Source organism: Lithobates pipiens, unplaced genomic scaffold (assembly GCF_037356315.1).
Source record: "Lithobates pipiens isolate NorthernLeopardFrog02 unplaced genomic scaffold, aLitPip1_a1.2 Scaffold_18, whole genome shotgun sequence".
Lineage (NCBI taxonomy): Eukaryota > Metazoa > Chordata > Amphibia > Anura > Ranidae > Lithobates > Lithobates pipiens.
Window position 1 is genome coordinate 398,843,897 of NW_027507758.1, and position 20,224 is coordinate 398,864,120.

Here is a 20,224-nt window from a genome sequence, read left to right on the forward strand (position 1 = left end):
AATAAATGAAGCACTGCTTGCTTCAATCATTTGGTTATGTGTAAGGGGTATACTTTTTTTTTTTATTTAATTGCACATAAATCTGTATTAGAATTAAACACAACTTAACTTTGTTAATATCAAGTGTAACAATGAAAAAAATCACAAAGGAGATATAAGAAGTAGTTTGTCACATGCGTTAACACTGCAGATTTAACTTTTTTGGTTCCCCCCTGCAAAATAGTTTTACTAACTGTTGATCCTGCCAGTGGATCTGTTATTTTTCCATTTCCTGTAACAGACCAAGCTGTCCAGCAAAAATTGCAGATAAAAGGGTTGAGGCAATTTAATATTAACAGGGGTTTAAAATGGTTAGCTTTTACTCACATGATTTAACGTGCTTTTAAACCAAAAACAAGAAATGTAATATGTTACAGTTTACTAACCCTCAGATGTGGTGGTCGCATTCGTAACATTTTTAAGCTTTCCCCCTCTGTTTCCCTCCAGTGATCTGGCCAGTAGCACACCTCTTGTGTTAATGCCCTGTACACACGGTTTGACTTTCCGATGGAAAATGTGCGATCGGATCTTGTTGGAAAATCCGATCATGTGTGGGCTCCATCTGACTTTTTCCATCGGAATTTCTGATACACGACAACTTTGTGCGACTTTGTGTGTGTGTATGCAAGTTTATTTGCAAAATTCATCAGAAAAAATCCAACAGATTTTGCCGTTGGATTGTCTGACTGTTTGTACAGGGCATTAGAGTGCCCTCACCCTGGATGAAAATGTAGAGGGGGCAGAATTGAACAGCAGCATTGCCAGCCTGGTGGGAGTGTTAATGTACAAGCAAATTTAAATGCACTGGAGTGCACTGACACATCAAAGCTAAACTCCAGCTAACATTTTATAAGCAGTTACAGCAAACTGATTTTTTTCCTCTTGGGATAAAAGTTTTCCACAACTAAATGTAAGCACACCTGTCAGTGTTAAATGTTTTGTCTCATACCTGTAACTGCAAGAGAGCTTTTTAAAAAACAAAAAAAAAAAAAAAAAGTCACTGGGGTTGATTTACTAAAGGCACATAAAAGTGCATTTTGTAAGTGCAGTTGCTTCAGAGCTTAGTAAATGAGGTAAAGCTTTGCTTTACAAAGAATTCCAAAATACAAAAACACCCCAAAAAACTGCATTTTTGCTTGCATGTGATTGGATGATGGAAGTCAGCAGAGTGTCCTGTCATTTACCCTGCTCTAGAGAAACTGCACTTGCAAAGTGCACAATCTGTTTGCCCTTAGTAAATCAACCCCTATTTAAAACCTCAAGACCCTCTAAGATTACCCTTCTAAGCCCTTGTACACACGGTCGTAGATTCCAACGGAATGTGTCCGATTGGACCGTTTTGTCGGATATTCCGACTGTGTGTGGTCTACATTGGACTGTTTCCTTTCGGAGTATCCGACGGACCAAGTTTTCCAACTTGTTGGTAAAATTTTCCGACAAAATGCTCCGATCGGACATACTCCGATAATGTGTAGAGAATTCCGATCGGACAAAGTGCCACGCATGCTCAGATCAAATTCCTACACCAAAGCTATTGGCTACTAGTGTGAACGTAGTCCCGTCGTAACGAAATAACGTAATCATGTCGGATTTTCTGACAACTTTGTCCAACAGTTTCGGACAAAATCGGTCGGACAAAATTGGTCGGACAAAATCCGATGGACAAAATCCGATGGATTTGGTTGTCGGAATCTCCGACCGTGTGTACAAGGGCTAATATTACACTGTCCATAGATTAATAATGCTGCTTTGTGATTTCAAAGCAAAAGGAGTAGACCCTTTTCACGCTGAGAGCGTTTTGCAGGCACTATAGCGTTAAAAATAGCGCCTGCAAAACACCCTAAAACAGCTGCTCAATGCACTCCAGTGTGAAACCCCTCGGGCTTTCACACTGGAGCGGTGCGCTGCCAGGGCATCAGAAAAAGTCCTGTCAGCAGATTCTTTAGAGCAGTGAAGGAGTGGTGAACTCACCGCTCCTCCACTGCTGCTCCCCATTGAAATCAATGGGGCAGTGCTGCGATATAGCCAGCAAAACACCACTCCAGCTGCATTTTGCAGGCAGATTTAACCCCTAGCAGCCGAATAGCGCAGCTAAAATGACGGTGTCTATATAAATATACACCATAGCATAATATTGTCAAAAATAAATAAATGTACAATATATGCAGTTGCAAAAACAATATAAAAACAAAAAAGGCACAGACAGAAAACCACCCAATGGATGAATTACAGTTGAGTGCACCGCCACCACACAGAGGGCCTCCTTACCAGATGCCAAGCCAAAAAAACAGATGTCCCTTTTAAGGAAATAAATCCTCAGCTGGAAACAGGCATGAAGCTTGGTTGATGGATGAAAAAATATATTAAAAACTAAGCTAAAAAAACTAAACTAAAAATTAGCACTTTGTGTCCCATAGGCTTTAATGGTGTTCGTGTGTTTGTCCAAATTTTTTGCCTGTTCGCAAGTTCTGGTGCAAACTGAGCCGGGGTGTTTGGCTCATCCTTAATGTTAAACAGCATTTAGCATATTTAAATACAGCCTGAATTGTATTATAATACAATAAACTGAAAATTGTAAGGTAAGGATTTTAATTATTCATTGTCATTTTAAATATATTTGTGTTTTTTGTTCTAGAGAACATTCATCATTTGTTCCTTGGTAAAATGCTACTCCTGCTTCAAGAAATCTTTGTTATAGATGCAGTTCAATCTATATTCTGAAAGTATCCTATTAAAGAGGCATAGTGATACAAATATTAGACTTGTAGAAAGTGAGATGTCATAGGAGCGTTGAACATGCCAGTATGTGTTGTTGAAGTGTGATGTGACAGTAACAGTAGCCTCCGTCAAATGATTGCTTCTCAGCCTTCACATCAATAGACCTTATTTTATGCCATCAGATTTGTAGGCATCTTTCTTCCTCACCTGTTGCCCTAGAATATTAAAACTGTCCATATTATATTCACTGTGTTTGTGTCCTTGAAAGTATAATGTCAAAGCAGAATAACAACTGCAAGTAACAGCAGTGAAGGCTACCCTGGAAAATTAATCAGATTCACATATATGTGCTTCAATGTATAATGAATTGACTCTATTAATGCATATTGTATTGAGTCCATAGTGTAGATATTAAGTGGCTCACCTAAAGCTGAACTTCCAGAAACCATCAGAAATACACAAGTATAAACAATGAAGTGTTTCCTCAGAATAAACAGCGCAGACAAGTCAATTATGAACAGAAGATTACATGTCAAATGTGATCAAACTAAGCTGCAGTGTATGCTAATAAAGAGCATAAAAGCAGCTTTCCAATCAGGGTATTTTAATGCAAAATATTATAGTTATAACAGTTTTTATGCTACATATAATACCGACATGTTTATAATGGAAATGTAACACTTTTCAATTTGCAGTTTTACACAAGGACATTGGCCCCTGCAGAGCTGCTACAATAACGGGAACTCTCTCCAGGATTTCTCTAAATGACGACGACGAGGAAAAGACAGTGAACACAGAAGGAATGAGCTACTCTACCTTGCCTGGAAACATCATTTCTAAAGTTATTATTCAGCAACCATCTGCTTTGCACATGCCCATGAGCATGAGCGAGATGGCTGATCAGTGTCTGAAAAAAGAGAATAGCGAATTAAGACGAACTGTGTACTTATGCACAGATGACAACCTCAGAATGGGAGACACAGATATGGTCCACCCCCAGGAGCGAATGCTAGAAAGTGACTATATTGTAATGCCAAGAGGCTCTGGGAACATGCAACCGCACATGAAAGATGAAAATAAAATGAACATAGCTATGGATACTTTGCCTCATGAGAGACTATTACACTACAAAGTCAATCCCGAATTTAGCATGAATCCAGCTGTAATGGAACAATTTGGTTTAAATTTAGATTCACATCTTGTGTCTCAAGAACACATGCAGAGCCTTCCTTTTGAACCTCGCACAGCAGTAAAGAACTTCATAGCCTCAGAGCTGGATGACAGTGCAGGATTATCAAGAAGTGAAACAGGTTCAACAATATCTATGAGTTCCCTAGAGGTTTGTAACATCCAATTTCCTACCTTTATTTCCTATATGATGCAGCTCTTTAGAATCGTGTTTTATGTCACTTGTAGAGGTGCAATTATTTTCACCAACTGAAAACAGATTTCTGCAAATGTTAGACAGAAAGATTGCAGAGAGCAAATGTACAGAAAAATAGGATAATTGTTTCAAATACATATCTTTTTTAGCAATGATTATTGGAACTAAAATGATGCATCCACCCCCAAAATAACAAAATACATTGAAACACTTTAAAGCAGAACTTTACTCAAATGTCTATGTAATATCAGAATATCAGAATTTATAGTGCTTGCTATGAATTTATATATAGATACATCTATAGCTAGATATATATGTAGATATATCTATATATATAGATATATATACATCTATATATCTATATCTACAGATCTATATCTATAGATATAGATATACAGTATCTCACAAAAGTGAGTACACCCCTCACGTTTTTGTAAATATTTTATTATATCTTTTCGTGTAACAACTCTGACACTTTGCTACAATGTAAAGTAGTGAGTGTACAGCTTGTATAACAGTATAAATTTGCTGTCCCCTCAAAATAACTCAACACACAGCCATTATTGTCTAAACTGCTGGCAACAAAAGTGAGTACACCCTGAAGTGAAAATTTCCAAATTGGGCCCAATTAACCATCTCCCCTCCCCAGTGTCATGTGACTCGCTAGTGTTACAAGGTCTCGGGTGTGAATGGGGAGCAGGGGTGTTACATTTGGTGTTATTGCTCTCACTCTTTAATACTGGTCACTAGAAGTTCAACATGGCACCTCATGACAAAGAACTCTCTGCGAATCTGAAAAACAGAATTGTTGCTCTACATAAAGATGGCCTAGGCTATAAGAAGATAGCCAAGACCCTGAAACTGAGCTGCAGCATGGTGGCCAAGACCATACAGCAGTTTAACAGGACAGGTTCCACTCAGAACAGGCCTTACCATGGTTGACCAAAGAAGTTGAGTGCATGTCCTCAGTGTCATATACAGAGGTTGGATTTGGGAAATAGACATATAAGTACTGCAAGCATTGCTGCAGAGGTTGAAGGGGTGGGGGGTCAGCCTGTCAGTGCTCAAACCATACACCACACCCTGCATCAAATTGGTCTGCATGGCTGTGTCCCAGAGGGAAGCCTTTTCTATAGGTAATGCACAAGAAAACAAGCCAACAGACAGTTTGCTGAAGACAAGAGGACTAAGGATATGGATTACTGGAACCATGTCCTGTGGTCTGATGAGACTAAGATAAATGTGTTTGGTTCAGATGGTGCCAAGCGTGTGAGGCTTACAAAGACAAGGGTGTCTTGCCTACAGTCAAGCATGGTGGTGGGAGTGTCATGATCTGGGGCTGCATGAGTACTGCCTGCACTGGAGAGCCACAGTTCATTGAGGGAACCATGAATGCCAACATGTATTGTGACATACTGAAGCAGAGCATGATCCCCTCCCTTTGGAGACTGGGACTCATGGCAGTATTCTAACATGATAACAACCCCCAAAAACACCTCCAAGATGACCACTGCCTTGCTAAAGAAGCTGAGGGTAAAGGTGATGGACTGGCCAAGCATGTCTCCTTACCTAAACCCTATTGAACATCTGTGGTGCATCCTCAAATGGAGGATGGAAAAATGCAAGTTCTCTAACAACCACCAACTCCGTCATGTCGTCATGGAGCAGTGGAAGAGGACTCCATGGGCAGCCTATGAAGCATTGGTGAACTCCATGCCCAGAGGGTTAAGGCAGTGTGGAAAATAATGGTGGTCACACAAAATATTGACACTTTGGACCCAATTTGGACATTTCCACTTAGGGGTGTACTCACTTTTGTTGCCAACAGTTTAGACATTAATGGCTGTGTGTTGAGTTATTTTGAGGGGGCAGCAAATTTACACTGTTATACAAGCTGTACACTCACTACTTTACATTGTAGCAACGTGTAATTTCTTCAGTGTTGTCACATGAAAAGATATATAAAATAAAAATATATATTTAATATAAAATATTTACAAAATATTTACAAAAATGTGAGGGGTGTACTCACTTTTGTGAGATACTGTAAATTTCTCTGTAATATCAGAATTCATAGTTGTTGCTATGAATATATATATATATATATATATATATATATATATATATATATATATATATATATATAGATAGATAGATAGATAGATAGATAGATAGATAGACAGATAGATAGATTTCTGTTAATGGAGAAACCATATGATTACCTGTGATCACTATGTCAAAGCTGGCAATTGATCACATGATCAAGAACCAGTCTAATCAATTCCTGATCATCAGTGGTGACCACGGCTATTAATTACAGTCGGGATTGCGAGACAGCAGCTGCACAAGGAGTCAGCTGCTGGCTCTTATAAAGAAGGGGTTCATTTAAGGGTAATCAACATTATTTGCCTTATTCAATAAAAAGGACGGGTAATTACAGTGCAAGAAATCAAAATTCATCTTGCTGGAGTAAGTCCAATATATGACAGATAGTGATTGATTACTAGAGGTTATAGCACTTAAAAATTATTTGGCCTTGACTTAGGCCTTCATTATTTGACCTTATCAATTAAATGTTCTTATACCTGTATGCTAATTCTTAGGTTCAGTAACTCATTGAAACCAATCAGAATCTATCTTGTATTGGTATGGCTTCAGCCATGTGAGTTTTGATTAGTTGCTATAGATTACTGTATGATATAACTATTTGTTGGTGAAGGCATATAATAATCAAAGGTGCATTGATACATTGGACTTTACTAAAGGATTAAAGACTATTTAGCTAGTAAAGTGTTTGGTCATTTTGCAAAGTTAGTGTCATTAAATAAGGTTAAGTATCTATTCATGCACAAGAAAAAATTTCATAAAAATAGGATTGTTTCTAGTGCATGATTGGTTATTCAAAGTAAACACAGCTTTATTGCATTTACTACTCTGAAAAGTGAACATCCGGTTTGTTAGATGAAAAGCCTCTACTTCTTTAATAAATCATCCTCATTGCAACCTATGAAGAATTTAGAAATTTGCTTCTCAAACTTGAGGGTGTTAAAATCAATGAAAGATGATTTTTGATTTGTTGTTAGGAATAACTGCACAATATAACATTTTGCAAAAGAAGTTATTTGGCTAGGTTCACATCTATGTGTGTGCAGTTGATGTGGTATTTATTTTTGTGGCGTGGTTTTCATGCATTTTAATGCATTTTCATGCTTGATACCAGGTGAGACTGATTGTTAAACACAAAACCCTACCAAAAATGCATAAAAAACATGGATTTTTATGCATTTCTGATGCATTTTTGATTAGGTTTGATTGATGTCTATGGAGCCAAAAATGCACCAATCTGCGTGTGGAAAGTCCCTGCACCTTTCCAAAAAAAAACACATTGCAGGAAACGACAAAGATGTTCATGAGACCCATATGAAATAGTGTTAAATGGATTGTAGTGCACACTGCAGATCTGCAAACACACTAAAATAATCATAGATGTGAACCTAGCTTTTGGGTTCATTTACTACAGGAGCAAAAAAATTTCACTTTGCAAATGAGCAAAGTTTAGCTAAAGGCATTTTTTTTTTTACATTTAGGATAGAGTAAGGTTTTCTTTGCCATATTGGTCCCATAAGGGAGAATTCTCATCACTTCTTATTCCAAAACCAAAATAGGAAGTAGGAAATCGCTACAAAGGTAGAGAATCCCTGGTTGTCACCAGGGTCACCAGAAAGATAATCCCCATTGGAAGATTTCCCCTCTATTATTGTTTGAGGGACCACAATTTGGAATTTTCTTGAACCTTTGTTTTGTCTTTAGTCGCACTTTAAATTCACTGAGCTTAGTAAGATGCTGCCCTTCTCAAGTCAATCAAGTGCAAGAAAAACAATCCTGTTTCCTTAATCTGCTTTGCATGTGATTCAAATGATTTACTAAGCTCAGTGAACATGCACTTTTTTAAATGAACATTTGCTTTACTAGGAGAACATTCGGATTTTTTTTTTTTTATTAAATCAGCCCTTTTAAGTAAAGACATTCAATTGTGCCCAGGTGAACTTTTTTTGTCTTAATTTATATAAACTTAAATAAAAAAAATTAACTTCTCATGAGAAAACATGAGAGTTGAACAGTGACTGCTGTTTCCATAATAAAATAACCATTACCGGGGTATTTTGCAACTTAGCGGGTTATTTACTAAAGGCAAATCCATCCTGTACTAGAAGTGCACTGCAAGTGCATTCGCTGTAGATCACTCTAGATCTGAGGGGAAGATCTGAAATGAGTGGAAGCTCTGCTAATTTTATCACCCAATCACGCGCAAGCTAAAATGCTATTTTTTATATACCTTGCATGTCCCCTTCAGATCTACAGCAACTGTACTTCCAAGTGCACTTTCAGTGCAAAGTAGATTTTCCTTCAGTAAATAACACCCTTGGAGTTATAAAACAGTATTTAACTTACATTCCCTGATAGAAAGTTTATGCAGTTCTGAAGTATTTGAAGTATTTAAAATGTTGGGAAATAGTAAGCATGTGCCCCCAGCAGTATGGTATTCTCTAAAGTAGGTACACTTTGTTACATGCAGACAATTCAAGGTTTCGTTTTCAATTTGGATTGAAGGCTGCCTTTAAGCTCTTAATTTAATGGTTTCTCACTTGAAACTTAATGAAAGAGGTTGCTGAAAACATAGGTGTCCTTGCTTTTTTTCTAGGTATTTTCTGTCGTGGTGATTAGGCTACAAAAAATAGACCGCATGAGAGCAACAAAGCCATTACATATACCCTTGAAAAAATGTGTAGCTATAGTGATGAACATTTATGGCAGATTATTAGATGAGAAAACTTTGGATTAAAAATGTTTCATAAGAATTGATAACTTTAACACTTTAACGCTAAGAATGTGCAAGTTCATTCCTTGACAAAGGGATGGGTATGTGTTTACCTGAGGACAAACCCTTAATGCCTTGCAATCTTCACATTTGGAAAAAAATTATGGATTTCAACCTGTAAATATTATTGTGAGCTATTTCCAAACTGTAGCAGTGACAGTGTAACTTTGCGCTTCCTGAAAAAAAATATATAATTCCTTGCATGGTCAATTAAATACATTTGCAAGGATTTTAGCTAACTTTGTTGCGGGAGTGCCACATGTTGTATTGAAATATACAAAAAGATTACACTTTGCTGCCTGTGCAGAGCAATGTGAAGGTGTTTCTGTAAAGGGCGTCCCCTAACACCTTAACACAGAACTAAACCTTTTCGTTTTCAGCCAAGGAAGCTGCCATTTTGGCCCCTGTTTCATTTTCAACTCTCATGATGCTGCACGTGTGATCAGTTATGACTCAAGCCATTTGATGGTTTGACAGTTTTGTTGAGAGCACAACCAATGTGACAGTTACATACCTGGCATGTGCTGGAAATGTAACTGTTTTTTGAAACTGTTAAATCAAATGGTGTAGTTCTGCTTTAAGCTCTCTTTACTTTTGCTCCCTGGTTTGTTCTTGCTCTTCTGCAGTTGGAGAGAATACCCAGCTCTTCTAGATATAGTGGGGGCATGTCAGCTGCCTGTAAAACTTTTGTCATATGATCAGGGAAGTGATGTCACTTCCCTTGGTTACTGACACAGCTGATTTTAGCACTGATTGCTGAAGAACAAGGAAGCAAGAGGTAAGGTGTGTATATGAGAGATGGGAGATGGGGGATGCACGAGCAAGTAAAAAGTGGTCACTTAAGTATGATAAACTGTCATGCCAAAACACTTGTCAATAACATTAACTTTTCCTGATAATGGCTGTCAAGGTGTTTCAAAAGTGAACTTGTTGCTATAGTAAACTTCCCAAATGAAAACTATACCTGTAAAAGAAGGTATTGAATGGTTATCTCTTCAGCTGCTCACACTGCTAAATGCCTGTCCAATTCTGAGAAATGGTCTGCTGAAGTCCTTAGTCCCCATTTTACGACTGTCTCCTGTAGAGACATAGAGGTTAGTGCGGGAACTAGTGAGAGCTGCAAGTAACAAATGAGATCATCACTCTAGAAGTGTCTGATTCCCTACAGTCTTTGGGGTCTGTTTCTCAGAAATGAAGCAGCATCCAATGACATGGGCAGCAGGTAAGGTATTTACTATCTTCTTTAAAAGCTAAAGCTTTGTTTGGAAAATTTTGTATTGCAACAGCATTGGTTTAAATTGCCAATTCCACGAAGCTTGAATTTTAATAAATGCTTGGTGAGAAAAAGTAGGTTTCTTCTTATCAAATATTTACTAGTTATTTTGGTCTTTCAAGGGGGAAAAAAAACATATTTTATGTATAGACCTAAACCCATGTAAATACATAGGTAATTACACTGTTGCGGTCTTTGGCATACTTAACCTTTATCAAAAGCATAAACTTTTTTATTTATTTGTGCATGTATTACATTTCTGTGTCCCCACTGGAGAGAACATTAAGGGAAATTCTGGTTGTTACAGTTTTAACTAGAACAGGAATGGAAAGTTAAAGGATAAGTTCACCTTTGTAAAAAAATTATCAACACACATTTTGCAGGTAAAAAATGTATATTTATTCGATTTTTTTGCTAGGACCCTGGAAAGCACTGCAGATTGCAGTTGCCATGCAGGACTCCTGCAGACTGTAAGTGTAAGCTGTCTGCTTGTACCTCGTACTCACTGACAGGAAGTGACAATGAACCACCTCAAGAGTGTCCTGGTAGTTTATTGAGAACTTCAAGCTGACAGCCCCAAAGGCTGTCGGTAGCGGAAGGCCTCACAGTCACAGAACTCTGTACATAAATGATGCAGCTGGGTGAGTAGAGCCCCACAGGGCCATGTTTTTTTTTTAAAACTAGTGACAGTGAGTTTGGGGAGAAGATCTCCAGCTTGCTGTCACTAGAGGCAGTGAATCAGGGAGTGGATGCAGGGGTGGGAACATGATACATGTTCCACCCTAAAAACAGTGTACTCATCCTTTAACCTTTCAATTGGAAACCCTATTCAAGTGTTCCCTTGCTGCAGTCACTAACACTGGCTTAAAGTGGTTGTAAACCCACTTTAAAAAAAAAATTAACACCTGCAAGACAAAGGCATAATGAGCTAGTATGCATAGTATACTAGCTCATTATTTAATTCTCACCTGAGATCGAAGTCCTCACTGCAGTGCCCATACACAGCATGATACGGCAACATCACTCCCGGGGGTTTCTTCCGGGTATCACGGCTCCCGCTCTTTGATGGGCCGGAGCCACAATGACGTCATGCATGCGGTAATGGCACACTAACTGAAGCAACGGCATATACATGTAGTCAGTTTGTGTCAGTGTGCATGTGCCGATGATGGCACATGAAAATAGAGGGGATATCTCCTAAATCGTGCAGGTTTAGGAGATCTCCTGGGTAGCTACAGGTAAGCCTTATTATAGGCTTACCTGTAGCAAACAGTGGTCTATCAGGGTTTACAGCCACTTTAACTTGCCCTCCTGAAAAAAGAATTATAATTCAAAACATAATAGACTCCCAAATGCCATTCCAAAAGGATTGTGAAAGACCTAGGGCAATTCCAGGCACCTGAAGGAGAACGTTGATGTGGCTCACATAGCAAACATTGGGTATTACACTAGGGAGGTTTGAAAGGGCACAGTAAACTAGAATATTAGCCAACTCACTGTATACACAGCACACATGTACTGTCCTTGTACCCACAAAATATGCTTTAATAACAAAAGTCTCTAATTTACATTTCAGCACAATTATTTTTCAAATGAAACTTTTCCAATACATATGCTTTTGTGCACACAGACAATATAGAATGAGAGCTAACACTTTGTCTGATCCTACCTTAAAGAGGAATTTCACAAAGACAGTTGAGCACTACTGTTGACCTTGGTAAGAAGTTTACGAGACAGAATAGGGAATGTACAGTGCAGAGAACAGAATTAGGTGCTATAGAATAGAGAATGTATAGAATAGGTAGATGTAGAATAAGGAATCATCAGCACTGATTAGAAAATGAGATGGTGTGAAGTAGGGCATGCACAGTGCAGAGTATGGAATGAAGGGGTGTGGAACAGGGAACATCCAGAGCAGAATACAGAATGAGGTGGTATTGAACAGTGCAGAGTACATACCGAGAAGGCGTGGAATATGGAACACATAGAGCAGCATATGGAATGAGGAGGTATGGAATAGGGAACATATACAGCAGAATACACAATGATACAGTGTGGAATAGACAATGCACAGTGCAAAATATAGAATGGGGAGGTGTGGGACATGGAACATAAATAGCAGAGTAAGGTCATGGGGTAAAGGAAAGGTACAGCACAGGGTATGAAAAGAGATGGTGAGGAATAGAGAATGCACAGCACAGTACAGAATGGGGTGTGGAATAAGGAACACAAAGTGCAGAATAGAACATGATGAGAGGGATGGTGGAAAGGGGAATATACAGATGAGGCAGTATGGAAACGGGAACACATAATCCACAGTAGGTGGCGGGGAATCGGGAATGCACATTGCAGGGTACAAAATGAGGCAGTGGGCAATAGGGAATACACAGTGCAGAGTAATAAGGCATTGGGACCTATAGTAAATGAGTTCATGGTGCATGCTTTCAGAAATATTGCTTTAAGATAATGCCAGAAGTTGTTTCATCTTTGATAGAATTTATTTGCGTTTGTATCCAAGGCAGTAAAAAAAAACTCTGTTAAAGAAAATACAGTAGTGACATAGGGACTAGCAGACAAAATCATAACATGATGCAGAGATGCATTGGGGAGATAAACTCTTCTTTTGTGGAACCCCTACTCAAAGCATTCCCTTTCTAATGCAGAAGCACACACAAGCTGGTATAAGCATAGTAAAGCACTGCATGTTTGCTGCCCTTTTGCCATGTACAGGTTATGTAAAAAAAAAAAGCAATAAGAAAAAAATACATGTTATCCTTCTTGTACTAAAACTGTGTAAAAGCACAGTTTCAGCACCACGGAGAGCTCATCCCAGCAAATCTGCCAAACAGGTTGAAAGCTGTTTTTACAGCACACTGTAAATGTGATATTTGCTGGCTGTTTCCAGGCTGTCACATTTTAAATTATGGAGTCTATTGTTTAGAGCCAGTTCAGACCTAACCTATAGCTTTATATTGAGGAGAGCAGTGAGGCACAGTGATCATGCAGTACTTAGGAAGCAGAGCTTGCATATGTAATGAGCAAAGATGACTGACCCACGTACAAAGAGTATATAGTTACAAACTATACAAAGAAGTGAGATTTGTAAAATTCTGACACACACAAAGTACATTTTGTAATAAACCAATCATACGCACAAAATAAAAAATTTAATTACACAGTATATAATTGAAAATCCAACTTTTTAACAGAGTGTCTCCGGGTACAGCTAGACTAAATTATACTATGATTATTATTATTATCAGTATTATTATTATTCAGGACCTTATATAACACCAACAGTTTGTGCAGCACTTTACAATATAAATGGATACAGCACCGTTACATAAATTCAACACAAGAGGGTTAGGAGGGCCCTGCTCATGAGAGCTGACAATCTAAATGACAGAGAATACAGTGGAAGCACACTTACACTTTCATGGATGAATTTGTGTAAACCTCACGTCCTAACAATACAAAGAGTACATTTGTTCAGACCTACTTACCATGCACAAAAGCAAACAGTATACCTGCTCAACCTGGTTGTCAAGTAATCTTCATAGGGAGATGCTGATGCATGGAAGGACCTCCGCCTGTTCTCAATTCCAATAGCATAAACACAAATCCAGCTATGATTAAGGCTGACAGTTTGCTGAAACCAGACTATGTCCTTATTAATGGATTTGCCTGATCTTCAATAACGTATATTGAAATAGCATACCGTGTACAGGATTTGGATTTATACAGTACTTACAATGCATACAACAGTAATCATTTTGCTATCATGATATAAACCTTATGCATAATTTGTTCAACTAAAAGCATAATAATGAACATAGATATGACAAACAAAGATTATCATCTGGGACCCTAAGGTGTGGCATAAGGTGATAGTTTAACGCTTGATAGCATTTTAATGTACAATGCAGACTAATAGATTCACTTGATTACTCTGTACATAATTTGTTTACAGAACTTGTGGGTCTGGTCAAGACTGAGACCCCTGTCCCACCTTCTTGTATACCACTTAGTGAATACATGAATTGACAATTAAAATAAAATAAAGCCCCAAAAAATGTCATTAAATGTTATTTATTCATCTAAAACCTTTATCCCAAAAGGAAGAACAAAACTGTTTGCTGTAAATTATTTTAAAGTGTAAACTGGAGTTTAGCTTCAGTTTGCTAGTGTATTTAAATATGCTAGTCCATATAACACCCCCTCTCCCTAGGTTAACAATGCTTCTTCTGTCTGCTGTGTCTCATGAGCTCCTTCATCTGGGGGGGGGGGGGGGTACTCTAATACAGGATGTGTGTTACTGGTCAGATCATCAGGTGAAAACAGAGGGGAAAGCCTAAAAAAGAAAACAAATGCAGTCACCACATCTAATGATTGGAAAACTGCAAAATACAGTACAACTTTCCACAAGTAATTGATTACTAGGACTGCACACATTTAACATTTAACGTCAGTGTTTGATCGTATAGGTTCATAGATTGAGATACCCATTTCCATGGCTATTTCATAGCCACACTTTCATAGCTATTACACAGCTATATCATGGTATTACACCCCCTGGTCTTCCTATAATCTAGAGTAAGCAAAAAAGAGGCACTGGGTGCGAGAGAGGGACATTTTCATTACTGGATTGTGGGGAATAAAGACAAATTACAATGGAAATGAAAATTGTAACAAAATAATTAGCTCCTATGCGCAGTTATTTTAAAGTAGTAGTAAGCCCTGGAATTTTATTTTTACCTACAGGTAAGCTTATATTAAAACTTACCTGTAGGTAAAATGAATATCTCCTAAATGTGAACCATTTAGGAGATATTTTTGTGAGCAGCAGCCAGTGACGTCACCAGTGCATGCACTCTAAAGGAACCGCATACCCTTGCTGTTCCTTCAGAGCTGTGTGACAAGTCTCCCATGTGCATGTGCAGGAGTGACGTCATCGTGGCTCGTTCCAATAAGATAAGTCTTTCATAATCTGCTAGAATGCAATGCAATGCATACTAGCAGGTTATGATATTGTCTTGCGGGTATAAGCTTTTTTTTTTTACAGCGTTTACTACTGCTTTAATCTAGTACTCAACTCATTTATTGGAAATTCCAACATTTTTAATACACACATTTTGAAAAAAATTAAAAATGTACCTATTGTTACTATAGAATCTGAAGAATGTACTACATTAATATGAAGAATGTGCCACTATTAAGATGAATATAAACCCTATAGCTAAAATATTATATACATTTTAAAAAGGTAACATAGTTTAAAAAGTAATTTGCAATATTTTTAAATCTATATATTGATTGGCTATCGCATCTACAAACTATGGGATAGAGTGACATTATTACTTTGATCAGTGCTAAAAAAATGAACTAATCAATGTAAAAAATACACTGGCAGGGAAGGGGTTAACACTAGGGTGCTCCCTGGATGTATTCTAACTGTAGGGAGGGTGAGCTTACTGAAACATGACAGAGATCACTGTTCTCGATAACAGGGAACAGAAGAGCCATGTCATGTCACTAGGCAGAACAGGGAAATGCCTTGTTTATATAGGCAGTTCCCAGTTCTGCCTCTCCTCGCCGTGGGCTTCTGGCATGCCCACGCGCTATCTTGCTTTTGTGAACTGACGTACAGGTAAGTCCGTTTGTGCAAGAGAGACAACCTACCGCAGTATATCTGCGTGAGCAGGTAGGCAAGTGGTTAAGACTCAACTCCAATATGCTTATACCAAAACGTATTCTCTGAAACATTCCATAATGCAAATTGCATACATTTTTATTAAATATCACATAAAAAGTATACAACGATTACAAAACTATTGTAAGTATACTTAAATTTAACACAACAACCCAATCCCCCCATTTTCCTACATATTTCACTAACTGTAAAAAAGCAAGTAGAAAACAAATGTGGTGGCAGTGCTAAATCAATCCTCAGGAGTCACATTAAATACCATAAAGAAGTTCTAGCAATTCTTATAAAAGTTCCAATATCATGTTGAAGTATAATATTTCATGGTCCACATGTGTCTCCATTCTACCAATAATGGTGCCTCTCGAAATGACAATTGACTCCATCCACAGCTTATACTGATTGATGAATGTGCTGGCTGATAAGGTAAATGTCTTGGTTTCCTCACAAATTTTGTCACCACTCGCATCCAACCAGGGCTATAATGAAGGAGCAAACAAGTCCAGAAGAGGATAGATTTTGGACCCTGCTATTTATCACCAAGAACAGCTATGTGATCTATTGTGTATAAGATAACTAAAGTATACTGCAGTGTCAGTCAAACCTCCCTCAATATATATATATATATATATAGATAGAAAGCTCCATGGAGCATGCAATATCATGCTAACATAACTCAACGTCCACATACAGTAAAGGCACTGAAGGTATGGCAGCTGTGGTTGAGGAACAAAGCCTGAGTAGTGTGCACAAAATTGTAAAGCTGAAGGCACACATTCATATTTTTTCCCAACTTATACCGGCAGCATCAGAAGTTAGCAGCCATGATCCTAATATAACTTCTTCGAACCCAAGGACAGAAAGGCACATCTTAAAGCGGAAGTAAACCCATCGATCTAACAGTTTGAAAAAACAGTTACATTCCCGGTATGCCGGAAATGCTAACTGTCACATTGGTGGTACTCTCAACCAAACTGTCAAACCATCCAATGGCTGGTGTCATAACTGATCACATGTGCAACTTCCTTGGCTGAAAACGATAGGAGGGTTTACTTCCACTTTAAGGGCTGGAGGTGGTTAAGCTATTGCTATCTCCTTCCAAAACTGAAATATAACATAGTTAGTGGAAAATACTTGCATATTGTAAGTGTCCAAGAGGAATAAATGCATCAACATTCAGGAACAAATAGGAATTAACATTTTCTGTAAATAATTTTTCGAACTGAAAAGGATAATGACACAAGTACAGCTGGATGTCATTACATTTTTGAAAACTTTGTTCTGAGTCTGGGCTGAATAGACCGGAATCTAAATAACTTTTTAGGTAAATCACCTTATCCTTTTTAATCCAATAATCTAAGTTAGGTAGGAACTGTAGAGAAAGGAGAACGCTTTACATATTTTTGATTCCTGGTGTTTACAGGAATTGTACATGCATTAAGCATTTCAACCTTACTAAGTGCTCACAAATTGCAACAGACGTTAAAGTGTTCGGATAGTTGTATTATAAATGCTAAGCAGTGCATGTGCTTAAATGTAAATCAGTATTTTAATATCATTTGTTTTTTCTCTCTCTTTCTCCTTCATAATAGAGAAGAAAATCACGGTATTCCGACCTTGACTTTGAAGTAAGTTGACACATTAAATATTGTCTAGTTTCACAACTGTGTTACTTTAAATATTTTTTTTTGTTATTTTAATACCTACCAGTAAATAATTTTTCTCAAAAAATGTATAATCTTGATAATAAAATGTGCTCAGGACTGTGTACTTAGATAAAGCTGGAAGGTCGTCTATGCTTCTTTCCAGTTGAAAGCTCACCTTTTATGTGCAAATTGAGCTTCCTTTACAGCGTGTCAGTTGTCTACAGGATCCAGAGAAGAAAATCTAAAAGTATTCAGCTTCATAGTGGCATTACTATCCCAAAACAAACATGCAAACACTTTCAGTAAAAGTTATTTTATTGGTATATGCTCATGAAATGTTCAAAACCCCTCTGCTATGCGCAAACAACCCATCACACTAGGCACTCCTTACATAGTTATTTCCTTTACCATGTTCATATAGTTTTCTTTATAAATTATTTATGTAGCTTTTCTTTCACATGCTGTTATTTTAAGGTGAAATATCATTTTTGTTTTTTTTTCATACATGCATGTGCAATTAAGAATCAACTTTCCATTGCTGCAAAATAGATAGCATGCCATTTTTTAAGTGCATTTGTCTACTTGGAAAACACACATTCGAATTCTACAGGTTTTGGAAGAGTAAAAAATCCATCTAAAGTGCTGTCCCACCAGCTAGCTCATAGTGTTCTGGGAATTCATCATTATTTTTTTCATATTATATATTTTTTTATTTGTAAGACAAAGGGCTATATTTATCAAACAGTAATTATAGCATTCACTAAATATTCACTGCAATTCAACCATTCAAGTGCATGTGTTTGAAATTAAAGTTTACAGTTTTAACACACATTAAAGAATAAAGCCATCAATAAAGAATGTTGATCTAAAACCACAATAGTTCAACTTTAAGTACATCTGCACCAAAACAAATATGACTTAAATCAAGCAACCCTCACCGTAATATTGCTTTATGATCCTCCCTGTCATAAATTAAAAACCCCTGGCTCATAGCACTCAGATGTTCTTTTTGTCAACAGTCTTCCCAGTGGTGATGTTCAGGTGGGTAATGTTGATGAACATAGGCAGGTACAGGAAAGTCACTAGCACCTCAGGACCCCACTGCAGTTCTCAAACCTATGTGATACTAAGCTAACCAATTCCTGAATGCACGTGTTATTATTCTCCAAAAGGTCACAATTGATAGATTATAGTGTACAATGAAAATAATCAGGATTATAGATTTCTCATAGCTTCCTGATCCTAGAAAGGAAGCATTCAAAGAACATCATTGTTTGGTGGGGGCAACACCAAAGCATGGTTGTTATCTACAATCACAAAGTGAAAATATTACAGACAGGGTTGCAGGCAGTGCTGTATCAAGAGAGTGCAGGCCATGGCATTGTTTACATCCCTCTGGCAGCTTTTGTCATCTATGTCTGTGCAGTTTGGCCCCATAGGCTTCTTTAGGGATGGCAGTCTGATCAAAGCCCATCTGTTTACCAGAATCCTAGAAGTCTATAGGGCCAAACTGAGCATGCGTGGACGTCAGGTCAAGAAGCCAATAAAGGGAAGTAATTAATAATGCAGATCTTGGAGCAAGATTCAGTTAAACACAGAAATTTAGGGATGAATGGTGGTCTGGACCTACTTAGGCGGCTGGGAGAAAAAGATAAGAATATTTTTTGGAAAAGTTTATTGCTCTTTAAGTAGTACACTCCTTTATTAGTGTAGCATCTAATACATACTACTACCTTATTAGGTCATCTACAATACAGGAGATGTGTATTATCACCTAATGCATATTTAAAGGGGAAGTAAACCCTGATGGGTTTACTTCCTCTTTCATTCCCTGCAAAGGCAAAGCATAATGGACTACTATGCATCAGAGTTCATAGAGTTATTTAGGGGCACAGAGGATCCCACTGCCACTTTAAAGGGATCCTGAGGTGATTTCTGACTAAAATCACTTTGCTTATTCTTATGGTTTAACTTTATTATTTTTAAAATGAGTTATGGAAATTATTTTTCCTAATGAAGAGATAATAATAATTTATGATGTTTGAGTTGTGGCTAAAGCATAGCTCATTGTAAGTAATCCATGGTGTTTTATTGATAAGAAAAAAGGGGGGTAGGTGCGCTATGGACCCTAAATATGAAATAAAGTTAAATTACTATACCAAATGTGAACAACCTAAAAAAAAACAAATTGGGACCCTAGTGGTAAGAAAAGGGGCTGCCACTACCATATAAATTCACCCAGAAGGTGAAAAGGCGTGAATATGTGCCAGAGGTGGTAGTAACGGCGCTCACCTACTATTAATTACACCTACTGCAGGCTTACCTGCTATTAATTACATTTTGTTTTTTCAAAGATCTGTGTGAATATGTGAAAAAAATATAAAAGGTGTAACTGAAAAGTGCCTACGTGACAATGTCTCTCATAAAATGTCTCTCATAAAATAATATACAAAAATGAAAAGAAACCAATATTGTATGAAAAAAAAATCTAATAAATATTCTACATATATAAATCCCTAGCCATATGCGTAGAGAAAAATTGTGAAAAGACCTACTTCACATCTAAACGTTAAATTCACTT

At 37.5% G+C, this 20,224-nt stretch overlaps 1 protein-coding gene across 4 annotated transcripts in view; it reads left to right on the forward strand.

The window, feature by feature from the left end:
• ADGRB3 (adhesion G protein-coupled receptor B3) overlaps positions 1–20,224 on the forward strand; it is a 1,271,667-nt gene that overhangs the window by 1,218,773 nt on the left and 32,670 nt on the right. For all 4 annotated transcript variants that reach the window (XM_077487874.1, XM_077487872.1, XM_077487875.1 and 1 more), the window contains 2 exons: positions 3,453–4,096; positions 17,590–17,625. In XM_077487874.1, coding sequence (XP_077344000.1) covers positions 3,453–4,096; positions 17,590–17,625 — 680 coding nt within the window. The remainder of the gene's footprint in view (positions 1–3,452; positions 4,097–17,589; positions 17,626–20,224) is intronic.